The sequence below is a fragment of the Nicotiana attenuata genome, unplaced genomic scaffold (assembly GCF_001879085.1).
Source record: "Nicotiana attenuata strain UT unplaced genomic scaffold, NIATTr2, whole genome shotgun sequence".
In the NCBI taxonomy this organism is placed as follows: Eukaryota; Viridiplantae; Streptophyta; class Magnoliopsida; order Solanales; family Solanaceae; genus Nicotiana; species Nicotiana attenuata.
In genome coordinates this window covers 53,691-67,047 of record NW_017673810.1, presented here as the reverse complement: position 1 = coordinate 67,047, position 13,357 = coordinate 53,691, and the positions used below count along the sequence as shown (strand labels likewise).

Below are 13,357 nucleotides of genomic sequence, written 5' to 3'. Positions count from 1 at the left end.
ACCTTCAAGAAGCTAGTGTACAAGATCGGGATGCGAAGGCTCAAGGATGTGAATTGATGCTCTCATCAGGGGGAGTTAATGCGCGTTGCACTCTTTTTCCCTTACAGGGTTTTGTCCCACTGGGTTTTCCTTGCAAGGTTTTTAACGAGGCAACCAATAGGCGCATTTCTAAACATGTGTACTCTTTTTCCTTTTCTAGAATTTTTTCCCATTGGGTTTTCTTTTAGTTAAGGTTTTAACGAGGCACATTATATGTTGAATAGACATTCAGGGGGAGTGTTATAAATAAAATTCTATTTATGGTGAATGTCCATATTTAGAAAGATTCTAGGGTTTATTACTTGGTGGCTAAGTCAACCTCTCCCTATAAATAGAGGGTTCTATTCCATTGTAATTCATCCCAAATCAATAAGAATTGTCTCTCTCTACTTTTCTTTGCAATATTCTTCTTCTTTTATTGTTTTATAACAGTAAATGAATTTCAGAATGTTAATCATTGTTTATTGTTAAATAATCCTGTATCTAATAAGGAGATTATTAATTAAACATACCATTTATAAATTGCATTGCGTTCCTTGTATGGCTCCGTCTATTCTTTTCGATTTAATTTATTTATAATAATAAGAATCCTAATTCCTACGCTGCTTAGGACACACTCCGTCACACAGTAGTGGGGAGCAAACTTCCGGCGGAGGAAAAATTCTGGCAGTACAAAACCATCGAATCCTCTCCCTTCAAATTCATTGCTTTTCACAAGCTAATGTTTTCGCACAACAACTGAAGTTCACCGAAAACTAGGGTTCCGCTTTTTAACAATGGTGGGAATGATGTCTCCGATTTCACGAGAAAGGATAGCGAGTTTACTCAACGCTGCCAAGTTCGCTTCCGATGTTCCGTCGAAGCTTCACAGCTTGCGCCGGTTAAATAATGAACTCGCCGGCGCCGACTCTCAGTTGCTCTCTGAATTCCTCCCTTCTCTCCTTGACCTCGTATCTGATCGGTTTAGCCCTGTTCGTAAATTAACCGCTGAGTACGTTTCCTTCACGCGCCTCTCTCTTTGTTTCCAATATAAGGAGTACATGTAATTTTGGCGTTTCGTCCATTACCTTGTAATTTGATGGCAGTACAGTTATATAGTACTCCTAATAAAGTTCGTGTCTTTTATACTTTTTATATGATTTTTTTTCCCAGTTTTCTGCCAGTCTCTTGCTTTATGTTAATTCTTGCACGATTCTTATGTTAGTAGAAAATGTAAAGAACTTCTAATGTTAGAAACCACAAATTATTGCACCCAAGGGTGTAACCTAGTGGTCAATGAGGTGGAGGACTTACCCGGTACCCTATGCTGGTGGGAGGACACTAGCATCATCAAAAAAAAAAAGCAAACTGCAAATTGTTGAGTACTGGAGATAAATGAGTCCAAATATAAGGAGATGAACAGTCTAGATTTATATGCAAGTCTCAACTGGCTTGGTAGTCTGTTGATTGTTTTTTGATAACAAGACCTTGTTAATTATAAAATGTGAAAACCAAGGAGCAAGAAAAATGGAAATTTTCAGTTTAGTTCTAGGGGATACAGATGAGGCTGCCATTCTATATATGTTAGCTATTGAGGCAAAGCAATGCCCAGTAGAATGCTCCAATGTCTTTTACTTGCTGCACTGGATTTTTTTTTGATAAATTTCTAGTTAGAGTAAGTAAGAGCATTAGTGCTTATCTACTATAAAATTCTTGAAATACTTAGTTATTATTAGATCTGGTTATTGCTCATGTATGTCATGCTTTTTAAGACCTCACGAGATGTCTTTTACACTACCAGCTTAATTGTCTTATGAGTTTACTTTTATCTCATATTGACACTTGACCATAGCATGAAATTTTCCCTGCCAGTTTGGTCATTATATTTCAACTGAGCTCCTTTTCATTATACACTTGGCATGCTCTCTTCGGTGCTGTCTTACCCAGTACAGTTTTCAGAATCGAATAAGCAGGCTTCTGTCTGTAAAGCTTATTTTGCAATCTGCTGGATTTCACAACTCCATATCATGAGGAGGCAAATTGAAAAGATGCATTATTTGTTCAGGATGGTTGGTTATATTGGATTCAAACACGGAGAATTCATACCTGATATTGTACCCGTGTTGATCTCTGCCTTGAAGGATGATACCCCAGCTGTTGCTCGACAAGCAATCACTTGTGGAATTGATATATTTCGGTGTACTCTAGTCAAAGTTGCAATCCAGGTAGTTGACTGTTTCGGATCTGAATTCTGAACTTCAAATATGACTCATTTGCTTTTGACCAGATTTAAGACCTTCAGAGATCAACTGTCTGCAAGTTTTTAGCTTATTGGATTGGCAGTTATCATGCTTACATAAGTAATTTGTTGTCTATTTTCACAGTCACCTCTCTAACCAATGAACTTTATTATTAACTATCTGCCTTTCTTATGAATAACAACGGGATCATGTATGATATCTGTTGACATTAACAGCAACAGGTTGAAGCACCTTAAATCTTTTGTTTGGTCAAGTAATTTGGGTAGTTGAATAATTGATCAGATATCTTACATTCTCCAACAGAAGCTGGAGGAAAGAAATTATGCTTCGCTTAGTACTTACATGCAAGTTAATAGCCTATAAGTCCATCTTGCATGACAGTTCTAGGCTAAGATCTGGTACTTATTGGACCTAACCTTCAGTCCTGGAATTCAAATATGCCATGATTGCTATTACTCACTCTGTCCCAAAATGAATAACATGGTTTGATGTACAAAGGGGCCAAGTCGTTGAATTTGCACATTGATCAATCCATTGATTTTCCAGTAATAAAATTTGTATAATCAGAGAAAATTTACTTGATATAATACTATAAATTTCACTTTTATGCAAATTAGAAACATTTAAGCTGTATAGAAGAAATTTTAGTCTACAAAAACTGTTGATTTATGAATAGTAATAATGTCATATAAAACGAAATAGGGAGAGTACATCAACAACAACAAACCTAGTATAATCCCATGAGTGGGGTCTGGGGAGGGTAGAGTGTACGCAGACCTTACCCCTACCTTGAGGGAGAGTACATCATGTGTAAATATGATATACATTATGTGTAAACAAAGCAGCTGGACACTTTATGTCTTCACCGTTACTTTGACTGTCTATGCACTTTTGAGACATTATGATCAAATATGCATTTTTCCTATAAACCCTCTTAGCTCCCTCCACTGTGTTTTCTCCCTTTTCATCTATAAAATATCCTATCCATATAAAACTGACAACAACAACAACAACAACAACATACCCAGTATTGTGGGGTCTGGGAAGGGTAGTGTGTACGCAGACCTTACCCCTACCTTGTGAGGATAGAGAGGCTGTTTCCAATAGACCCTCGACTCAGGAAAGCATAAGCACCACATTAATGAAAATAAAATTGACAGATAAACATTTATCTGTGTAGTAAAACCATTTTTGAGTAGTTCCTTCAATTGTAAACGTTAAACCAGCATCATGAGAATGAAAACCATTTCCCCAATGATTCCTCCAATGAGTATTGGTATTTTTACTGATGACTTTGATAATTATACCTATTTTTTGTTAACTAGTAAAAGTGCATCTTTTCTCTAGTTTCGTAGCTGGAACTTTGCACACTGACATTTTCTTGAACATCAAAATCGCTATCTCATTATTAGGGCTTGTTTTCAAGTGAATTGGATGACTCTCTTGAATCAGCATGGGCCTGGGTGCTGAAGTTTAGGGAGGAGATATACACAATGGCATTTCAGGTATATAGTTTTGTCAGAACCATATGATACATTAATCTAGCTTCGCTTTGGGACTAACTCTTTGAAACATGACCATAAGCCTGCAAGTGATGGAAGAAGATTGCTTGCGCTGAAGTTTGTGGAATCTGTTGTGTTACTTTACACTCCGAATCCTAGTGTCAGTTCGGAGCCACCGCCTGCTTTGGACATTGAAGGTATTAAATGTTTTTGAACGTGTGAAGTGAGTAAATAACTTGTGATATCTTCTAAAGTAAGTTGTTTATGCATTACAAATGTCGTGTCTCCAAATTGATCTTTTATTTTTTCAGGGAAGTTTGAACAATTCAATGTTTCGTGGCTTCGTGGAGGTCATCCAATACTAAATGTTGGGGATTTGTCTGTTGAAGCAAGTCAAAGTTTGGGTCTATTGCTTGATCAGCTTAGATTTCCTGCAGTGAAGTCAATTACTAACTTGATGATCATTGTGCTCATTAACTGGTGATCTTTCTTCTTTGTTAACAGACCTGCATTTTGGAGATCCATATTTCTTATACTACAACCTCTATATGATTTGTTCCTTTTACCTTTTTCTGATAATGTATAACTTGTTCCTTTATCCCCAGTCTTTCAGCAATTGCGACTAAAAGACCGGCTTTTTATGGTCGTATTCTGCCAGTTCTACTTAGCCTGAATCCTTCAAGCTCCGACGGCAATGAGAAGCATGTTTCTGGGGTATACCATGCTTTGAAGAATGCCTTTGTTTCTTGCTTGAATTGTACACACCCAGGAGCTGCACCGGTAATCTGTTTCATCTTTCGAAGTAGAATTCGATAGGCTCTCTATACTTTTCTTGATTGGCCAAATAGTTTGGCTCATGCTGGGTCTGACCACAATGACTCTGTATCACAAAAATGTTCAGTTGGCTCAAAAATTGATCATGAACTCGTTTGTCTTTTCTTTTTCGGGTTCTGAAGTGGCGGGACAGATTAGAAGGTGCACTCAGAGAAAAGAGAGCAGGATTTCAGGCAGAACCAGTTTTAAGCCACGATTCCCAGAATAATGGACACGTAGAGTTGAAGGATGTTTCATCAATCCCAGAGGTTCCTGTTTTCAGTTTCCCTCTTGGTTTATTATCAATGGCAAACAATGCATCACACTAGCAGATGCTTTACAGTTCGTAGTCCTCAAAGATTAGTTTGTTTTCTAGCTTTGAAGTTCATTGTCCTCAAAACTGCTTAACCTCTTTTAGGAGTCAAAGCCTTCAGTTAAAGCATCGGATAGTGGACAAAGCAAAGCTGGAATGAAAAGATCAGGGGTGGAGGACAATGCTGAACTGGTAGATGATAATCTCTCTAAGAAGCGCATGCGGTCGGCACCTATTGTCTTAAAGGAACCAAAGCAAGAGCGAAGTGCGAACCAGGAGAGAGTTTCAACTGGAGGTTCTATAACAACCAGATCAGATGGAGATAATGTTCATTTGCAACCACTTGTTGCAATGTTTGGTACATTAGTTGCCCAGGGTGAAAAGGCTGCAGCATCATTAGATATTTTAATCTCTAGCATATCAGCTGACTTACTAGCTGATGTTGTGATGGCTAATATGAGAAATCTACCTTCGAATCAGCCAAAAGTTGATGACGATGAAGAGCCACCTCTGAAGCCAGAAATTGAATCTGATTTTAAACAATTGTCATCACTGTTGTCAGACGTCGTTTCTCAGTCCAGTATGTTAGCAGAAAAAGGCGAGAAAGATGCTCAAAATTTGGTCTCCATCGAGCCGGAGGTCTAAAATGCTTTTCCTAATTCCTCAATATATGTTATTTTATCTTTTCCACCTTTTAGGGGGTGCATATGTAAAGGTCCTCGCGTGGCGAGTTTCTGATCGACTTTTTTATCTCTCTGTTTAAGCTCTTAATTTATTACTCACGGGCTTCTTTGTTGGACATGTTTTCAGTTGCAGCAAATTAAAGAAGGAGACGAGCACCTTGATTCTGTCACTACTAATGTTACATCTGATGCCCTAAATTATGCAAGCGAACAAGCACCGGAATATGTAACTGAGCCTCTTTCTTCCAAAAGTACCCCTCTACTCATGGAGAATGATGTCTCAGCAATGCAATCTGATGTTGCTGACATTGAAAACACTGAGGATTTCATACCTGGTCTAGATTCTGTAGTTCGCAAAGATGAATCATCAGAGCTCGTAGTTGTTTCATCAGTTGATCCCACTGAACTTGAGGATGGGAGCCAAGAGCAAGGGTCTAGTTTAGTGAGGTCATCTTTGGAGGTAGTTCCATCGATTTCAACTGATAGGTCTGAGGAGCTTAGTCCAAAAGCAGCAGTAACAGATGTAACCAGCGTAAACTCATCAACGGCAGCTTCTGTTGGGATTTCTCCGCAGTTGCTTCTACCCAAAATATCTGCTCCAGTCATCCACCTACCTGACGAACAGAAGGATAATATACAAAAGTCAGCTTTCACTCGTGTCATTGATGCTTATAAGCAAGTTAGAGTTGCTGGAGGTTCTCAAACCCGCTTTTCTCTTCTTGCCTATTTAGGTGTTGAGGTATTTGCCCAAGGATTATTACCAATGCATATATTTATTGAGTGCAAACGGCATATTTTAACTATTTTTTTTTCTTTCTAAACTGTAGTTTTCATCGGAGCTAAACCCTTGGAAATTTCTACAAACACATATATTGTCAGATTATGTGAATCACGAGGTAATTGATTAGTTTTGTTATTTACTTTGCATGATATTGTGTTCATTAATAAATTTAGCAAGGTAGTTGATAGAATGACAAAAAATATGGAGAAACACTCCAGTTAAGGGCTTTAATATAAGTAGGAGTAAGAATATACACAATGCAAATGTAGCCCCAATGTGAAGTGAGATTGGACTCAATTATGGTGACTAAATGCAGACAATTCAAAATATCTTGGTGCAATCATGCAGGAGAATGAGATAATTATATGCAGCTTTTATCAGTTCACTTACTCTGACTTAGGCCATACTTTTGTTCTTTTGTTTTTTTGTTAGCTCTCTGGCGGGAAACACATTGTAATGGAGCTAACAATGGCCTATTTTGTATTTCTGCATCTTCTGGATGCCATCAATGAAACATCTTACTTCATAAAAAAAAAACTAAAATGCGATGATTGAGATAATGGAATGTTAGTGTTATACGTAGAAACACCTAACAAGGTGGAAGGCAAATTCTATGGAATGGTTGTGAGACCAACAATGTTATGCACAATATGGATAATAGAAATTTGGATTTTAAGGTGGATTTGCGGTTATACAAGATTGGGCAAGATAGAACTGATCACACCCACAGAGGGTGCAAATAGCATACTTAGACAATGAAATAAGGAAAGTTTGCGTGAGATGGTATGGCTATGTAATACATAGATCTTTAGATTCATCGAACTATAAGGGTGAACTATAAGGGTGAGCCAGTGACAATGAGAAGATTGAAGGTGATAGAAGCGGACGGAGTTAGCTCAGTATCACATGTGCATAGTTGCTTGAGATGATTTAAGGCCCATTTAGATAACTTCGAAAAAGATCTTTTTTCTTTTGGAGAACTTTGCAAAAGAAAACGTACTTTAGTAATTGTGTTTTATCTTCTAAAATAAAGATTCCTGGGCATTCATCATCTGGAGGAAGAACTGTAGAAGAAGTGCCTCACTGCTATTCGTACAACAACAGCAAGTATATGACTCTTCACTGTTTATTTAAGTTTGGACCCATTTCATTCCAATAGTCAATAATTTGTGCGTCATTGCTCTACACTGAATCTTTTAAGAACTTTTTAAAAAGAGTATTAAAGGAAAAAACTTAAAAAAATATCTTTGAATTTCTTTTCAGATCTTCACAAACTTCTTGCTTATAAAAACCTGCTTAAATTGTAGAATCGATGTATGTTTACTTGTTTAGTTAAGATTAGGATATTATATAGCAGCTTCCATAAAAGCGAACCAAGCAGTTGGGATTAACCTAGCAGCCCGTGGAGGAGTGAGACTTGGAAAGCACTTAATTTGCCTTAAAAAGACATCATTTGGTATCTAGATGAAAGGAACCTGAATAGAGCCCAGTGGATATAAAGGACTAGAAAACCCGAACCTAGCTAGATTGAGGTATAGTTGATGGATTGGCTGGCTGTAGTTCTTGCCTATTTATAACAAGGCGCTGTTCCTGCCAATTATATTCACTTTTATTTTCCTTCTATCAGTAATGTGGCTATACGTGGAGCATGTTTAATTTTTTTTGAGTAAGGTAACATCATGGAGCATGTTTAATCTGCGAATTGTACTCACTGTTGGTATCATGGTCTGTCTATAATGCATGGGAGGGAGGGAGGGACACTTGTAATTAGGAGTCCAGAACCTGGTGCAGACATGTAAGTCGCTCAATACTAACAGAAGTAATTCGCACCCAAGGATGTGGCCTAGTGGTCGATGAAGCGGGTCGAGAACCATGAGATCTTAGGTTCAAATCCTGTGGAAACAAAAAATACTAGGTGATTTTTTCCTACCTGTTTAAGCCTTGGTGGACAAATACCCCGTGAAATTAGTCGAGGTGCGCGCAAGCTGTCCCAGACACCACGGTTATAAAGGAAGATACTAACACAAGTAATTCAGGCATATTAAAACAAGGTAAATTAGGTTTGGGTGGGCTAGCTATCACTATTGAGCTAAGTGTGAGACTACTGAGTGAAGTGTGAGAATATTTGGTCAGAGTTACCCGGTATGTATGTTGGTTGGAGGTAGCGGGTACCTGGTGGAATATTCGAGGTGTGCACAAGCTGGTTCCGTCACCACTACTATAAAAGTGAGAATATTTGGAATCTTGCTGACTTCTGAATTAAGCCAGATATGCTGCACTGAGTTTAGGTTGCTAGGGTGCTAGCTACCACAAGAGGGTCGAGTTTGAACACATACTTCATTTGCTGCCTCTTTTAGCTGTCTGCTTGTGCTACTGTCGGTTGCCTGCAGTGGCTCTGATGCATGTATCAGTTCTGCTTTTCCTTCTCATTATTATTAATTAATCTCTCAAATACATCTCTCCATGTCGCGAAGCACAGTATGTTGATTATTATCTTCTGTCTTCAGCCATCTGAAGAGTTCTGAATTTGAGTACTTTTTGAATCTTGCTGAATTGAGTGGGGACAGACTTAGTGCTGCTTGTTTGAGTTTGCTTACATCTGCTGCTATTGATTGCATGTACTGCCCTTAATGAGTCCTTCCAGGAGGTAGTTAGTGGCGGTGTTCTGTTTTTTGCTAGCGATTGTGGCCCTAATGTGTCTATTATACCTACTGAGTTTCTCTTCTAATTCGCTAGTCCTTTTTATCGGTACATATCTGTCTCTCTTGGGGTAGCATGTTGATTGTTGTCTTTTGCCTGACCTGCTAAGTTTCTCTCTGTGCACCGCCTTCTGATATTTCATGGCAAACATATCTCGGCAGCATAAGAATTAGTAATATTTTTCTTATTTTATATTTGCACCTTTTAATTGTGTTAGGATTACTAATCATTGGATGTTTTTAGGGGCACGAGTTGACATTGCGTGTCCTCTACAGGTTGTATGGGCGTGCAGAAGAAGACCAGGATTTCATTTCTTCAACAGCTGCTGCATCTGTATATGAAACATTTCTACTTACAGTGGTATGTATATGATCCTTTTTCCTGGTGGGTAAATGCTTTGCATTCTTCTGATTTCCTGCATATGTTAATCCTGCAGGCAGAAACACTTAGAGATTCTTTTCCAGCTTCTGACAAATCTCTAAGTAGATTGCTTGGTGAAGCTCCTCACTTACCAAATTCTGTTCTCAAGTTGTTAGAGAGCTTCTGTTGTCCTGGTAGTTCTCAAAAGGATGACAAGGAGATACGTAGTGGAGATCGAGTCACTCAAGGCCTCAGTACTGTGTGGAACCTGATTCTGATGAGACCTCCAACGAGAGAGGCCTGTCTCAGAATTGCTTTACAGGTTTGCTTCAGTGTACTATGTTTGATCTGTATCTTTTATTTGGAACAATTTTACCTTTTCTGTTCTGAGTGCTACATATCTGCATCTTCTCTTATATTGCTTGGCCAACCATCAGAACAGAGAACTACTATTACATGATTAGTTGTTGATAGGCGAAAGAATATATTCTTGAGATATACAGAGCTGAATCAGTACAACACTGCAGTTTTGGCGATTTGTATGGTCTGCTCATTGGCAAAGAAGGGACTTACCCTGTGATAGATCTTTCATATAGGCATACTGGCATAGACAAACATGAACTGTGTATTTTATATTGACTTTCTATCTCATGCATGTTACAGTTCCGTGCTTCAATGTGGTGAGGGATATGATTGTTCTTATACAAGATGTGTTGAGCAGGTTTTAGCTTTCCTGATACCAGAATGCATTCATGGTCAGCACTTTGGCAGTTGTTGAAAGAAGTGCTAGTTTAAACTAGAATCTTCCGTCACTGGGCAGAATTTGATTTTAGTTCTTTCTACATTGTTGCCGATGGTTTTATATATATATATATATATATATATATATATGTGGGTTTTGCTAACCTACTACATGGTTGTAGTAGGTTAGTATTGTATCCATATTTGACTTCTCCAAAATACCCTTATTATATGCCCCTACCTTTTCATTAATAATGGAGTTTATTTGTCTTATCACAAAGATTTCCCAAATCCAACAATCTCCCATCCTCTTCGTCAAGCTCCAACCTAATCGTTTCAGCAATCACTTCTTCTTTAACCTATCGATTTTTGTTCTTAACATATACTTACAATTTGTTTTCAAAATTTTGTTAATGTTTCTCCTCTTCGATCGAAATCAAGGTTTAAGTTAGAAGTGCTGGATAAGAGCAAAATATAAATAAAAGAAATTCAAGGAAAAGGTGAAACTCAAAAGAAAATAAGGAGAAAACATAAAGGTTCCAGCGATTGAGAAATTGAGAAAACCCAGTCAACTCCATCATTTTTGGGACGTGTCCTCGCTCGATTCACTAGCTACACTCTCCCTTTCAGTCGGATAAATTTATTTCTCTAAATGACTCGTTATTTGAAATTTCAACGCCCAAATAATTTGTTTCGCTAGATTGATAGAATGAGAACACGTTCTTCTTCCGGAATGGAGTGAGAATTGTATGAATTGGGAGAGTCTGAGTGTGAATTGCAAAGAAGAAAACGAGATATTTTTGAAAAGACATAAATATCCATATATTTATTGTGTTGGCAAATATTAATAAGGGTATTTTGGAGAAGTCAAATATGGATACAATACTAACCTACTACAACCATGTAGTAGGTTAGCAAAACCCACATATATATATATATATATATATATATATAACTAAACTAACGTCNTTTGAAAACAAATTGTAAGTATATGTTAAGAACAAAAATCGATAGGTTAAAGAAGAAGTGATTGCTGAAACGATTAGGTTGGAGCTTGACGAAGAGGATGGGAAATTGTTGGATTTGGGAAATATTTGTGAAAAGAGAAATAAACTCCATTATTAATGAAAAGGTAGGGGCTTATAATAAGGGTATTTCGGAGAAGTCAAATATAGATACAATACTAACCTACTAGAACTACGTAATAGGTTAGCAAAACCCTATATATATATATATATATATATATATATATATATATATATATATATATNAAATCACGGGGATAGATACCTTAGCTACACTAGAATATGGTCTACTGGTTCACCCAAGGTACGGTCTAGTGGTCAATTAAGTGGGTGAAAACCATGAGAGATCAGATTTTAAATTGCAGCAAAGACAAAAAACACCAGGTGATCTATTTATCTACCTAAAGCCTTGGAGGAGCAGAGTTACCCGACAAGTGTGCTGACAGGAGTTACCTGGTATCCGGTGAAATAGTTGAGGTGAACACAAGTTGGTCCGGGCACCACCGTCATGTATAAAAAAGAAGAAGGTCTGCTGCAGTAAAAGATGCTCCGAAAATTATGATGGTTNAAAAGCTTGTTGTCTAGATGATACATTATAAGGTTTGTAAGTGCTGTGAAGAGGTTGGAATAGTATGACTAACCAGGTTATTCAATGTTTAAGGACGGAAATGCCAAAACAAGTGGAGAGCTGTATCTTGGTTCTGATATATAAGAACAAACAAGGTGTTCAAAGTTTCGCGAACTACCCTGGTTTTCAACTTATGGTCATAGGATGAAATAAGTAGTTAAGTCTATATCTATATATGAGCTGTCCCACCTTTAGAATATTGCTACTTGCATGAGGAGGAGGAAGATTGTTTTAAGTTGGTGCAACTTAGCATGGAGCATGAGAGGAGACAATGACCTTTAGCTGTTGCATGGTAGATATGTAGAACCTTGTTTATTTGTCATTGAAATCTTATTGATGATAGAAATAGTTTTTTTTTTATTTAAAAGAAGAATTCCTTTTTTGCATGGGTAATTGGACAAATTTGATAGATGATTGTGGCGGCATTCATTCACTACCTGCTTTTGACTTGGTGTACTACTAGTAAAACACTTCCATATAAAAGAAAAGATAGCGAGTTCTTAGCAATGAGTAGTGTAAGTGCAATAGTTCTTTGCAGCATCATAGTTACTGCCTTTGTGGCCCCTTCATATGAATTGCCCTTCTTATAAATTGCAATGAAGGATTCCGTGTATCATCATTTTCTCGGTTGAGAAATCCATTTCTTTTAAGGTGATGGGCTCTGATGAAATCCATTCTCTGTTCTGTTGGTAAAAGTTAAATCTTCCATAGATGGAATTCTAGCTCACATCACCATGCTCTGACTTATATCTTGTTTTGATTGCAAAGAGTGCTGTTCATCACTTGGAGGAGGTGCGCATGAAGGCAATACGGCTGGTATCTCATACGTAACTTGGCTGTCTAGTGAATCAGACTAGTTTTATGATTATTGCAGTTGTTTCAACAGCTATTTGATGTTACTTTTGCAGGTCGCCAACAAGCTTTATCCTCTGACAGCCATCTCTCAACAAATAGAGCACTTTGCCAATGAAATGTTGATGTCAGTTTCAACCGTTGATCATAAAGCAGACTCAAATGGTGATGGATCTAATCCTGCATTGCAGAAGGTGCTAATTCTCATTATGAAAGCTGAATTTCTTGTTAACATCTTTCGGTTGGCTGTTGCTTTTATGCGCCTTGGGGGTGGAGTGGGGTGGGGTGCAGCAGTCGCTTCTAAATTTCAGAATATTCTCAGAGAATATGTTAACATAGTATGGCCTGAAAGCAATCCTCTCGTTATACTCGTATTGCTGCACATGACTTAGAGCCTCTGCTTTAAAAATGCTGATATTGGCAGATGTGCACATATCAGCAGATGTGCAAAGTGCAGACAAGTAAGGAGGCATAAGCAGAATTGTTTAGTTTCTACTTATTGGATAATTAGTATACTCTTACGATTGCTGGATGTGTTTTGGTGCAGTAAATTTTAGTTTCATGTCAAAAGTTTAATATAGGAAGCCATAACAAGTGAGTATGACAAATGCACATTAGACATTCCCTGTCTCTCTGTGTGTTACCTTTTTTTGGGGTGGGTTGGGGGGCGGGGGGGGGAG

The 13,357-nt window shown here is 37.8% G+C and overlaps 1 protein-coding gene across 3 annotated transcripts in view; it reads left to right on the top strand.

The window, feature by feature from the left end:
• The first annotated feature begins 607 nt into the window (after positions 1–607).
• Positions 608–13,357, top strand: part of LOC109217347 — a 20,168-nt gene continuing 7,418 nt past the window's right edge. For all 3 annotated transcript variants that reach the window (XM_019381588.1, XM_019381587.1, XM_019381586.1), the window contains exons 1-14: positions 608–1,030; positions 2,084–2,243; positions 3,692–3,784; positions 3,864–3,978; positions 4,093–4,261; positions 4,387–4,561; positions 4,738–4,863; positions 5,013–5,546; positions 5,718–6,329; positions 6,418–6,486; positions 9,315–9,431; positions 9,508–9,753; positions 12,594–12,641; positions 12,734–12,871. In XM_019381588.1, coding sequence (XP_019237133.1) covers positions 816–1,030; positions 2,084–2,243; positions 3,692–3,784; positions 3,864–3,978; positions 4,093–4,261; positions 4,387–4,561; positions 4,738–4,863; positions 5,013–5,546; positions 5,718–6,329; positions 6,418–6,486; positions 9,315–9,431; positions 9,508–9,753; positions 12,594–12,641; positions 12,734–12,871 — 2,817 coding nt within the window. In that variant the 5' untranslated portion in view covers positions 608–815. The remainder of the gene's footprint in view (positions 1,031–2,083; positions 2,244–3,691; positions 3,785–3,863; positions 3,979–4,092; positions 4,262–4,386; positions 4,562–4,737; positions 4,864–5,012; positions 5,547–5,717; positions 6,330–6,417; positions 6,487–9,314; positions 9,432–9,507; positions 9,754–12,593; positions 12,642–12,733; positions 12,872–13,357) is intronic.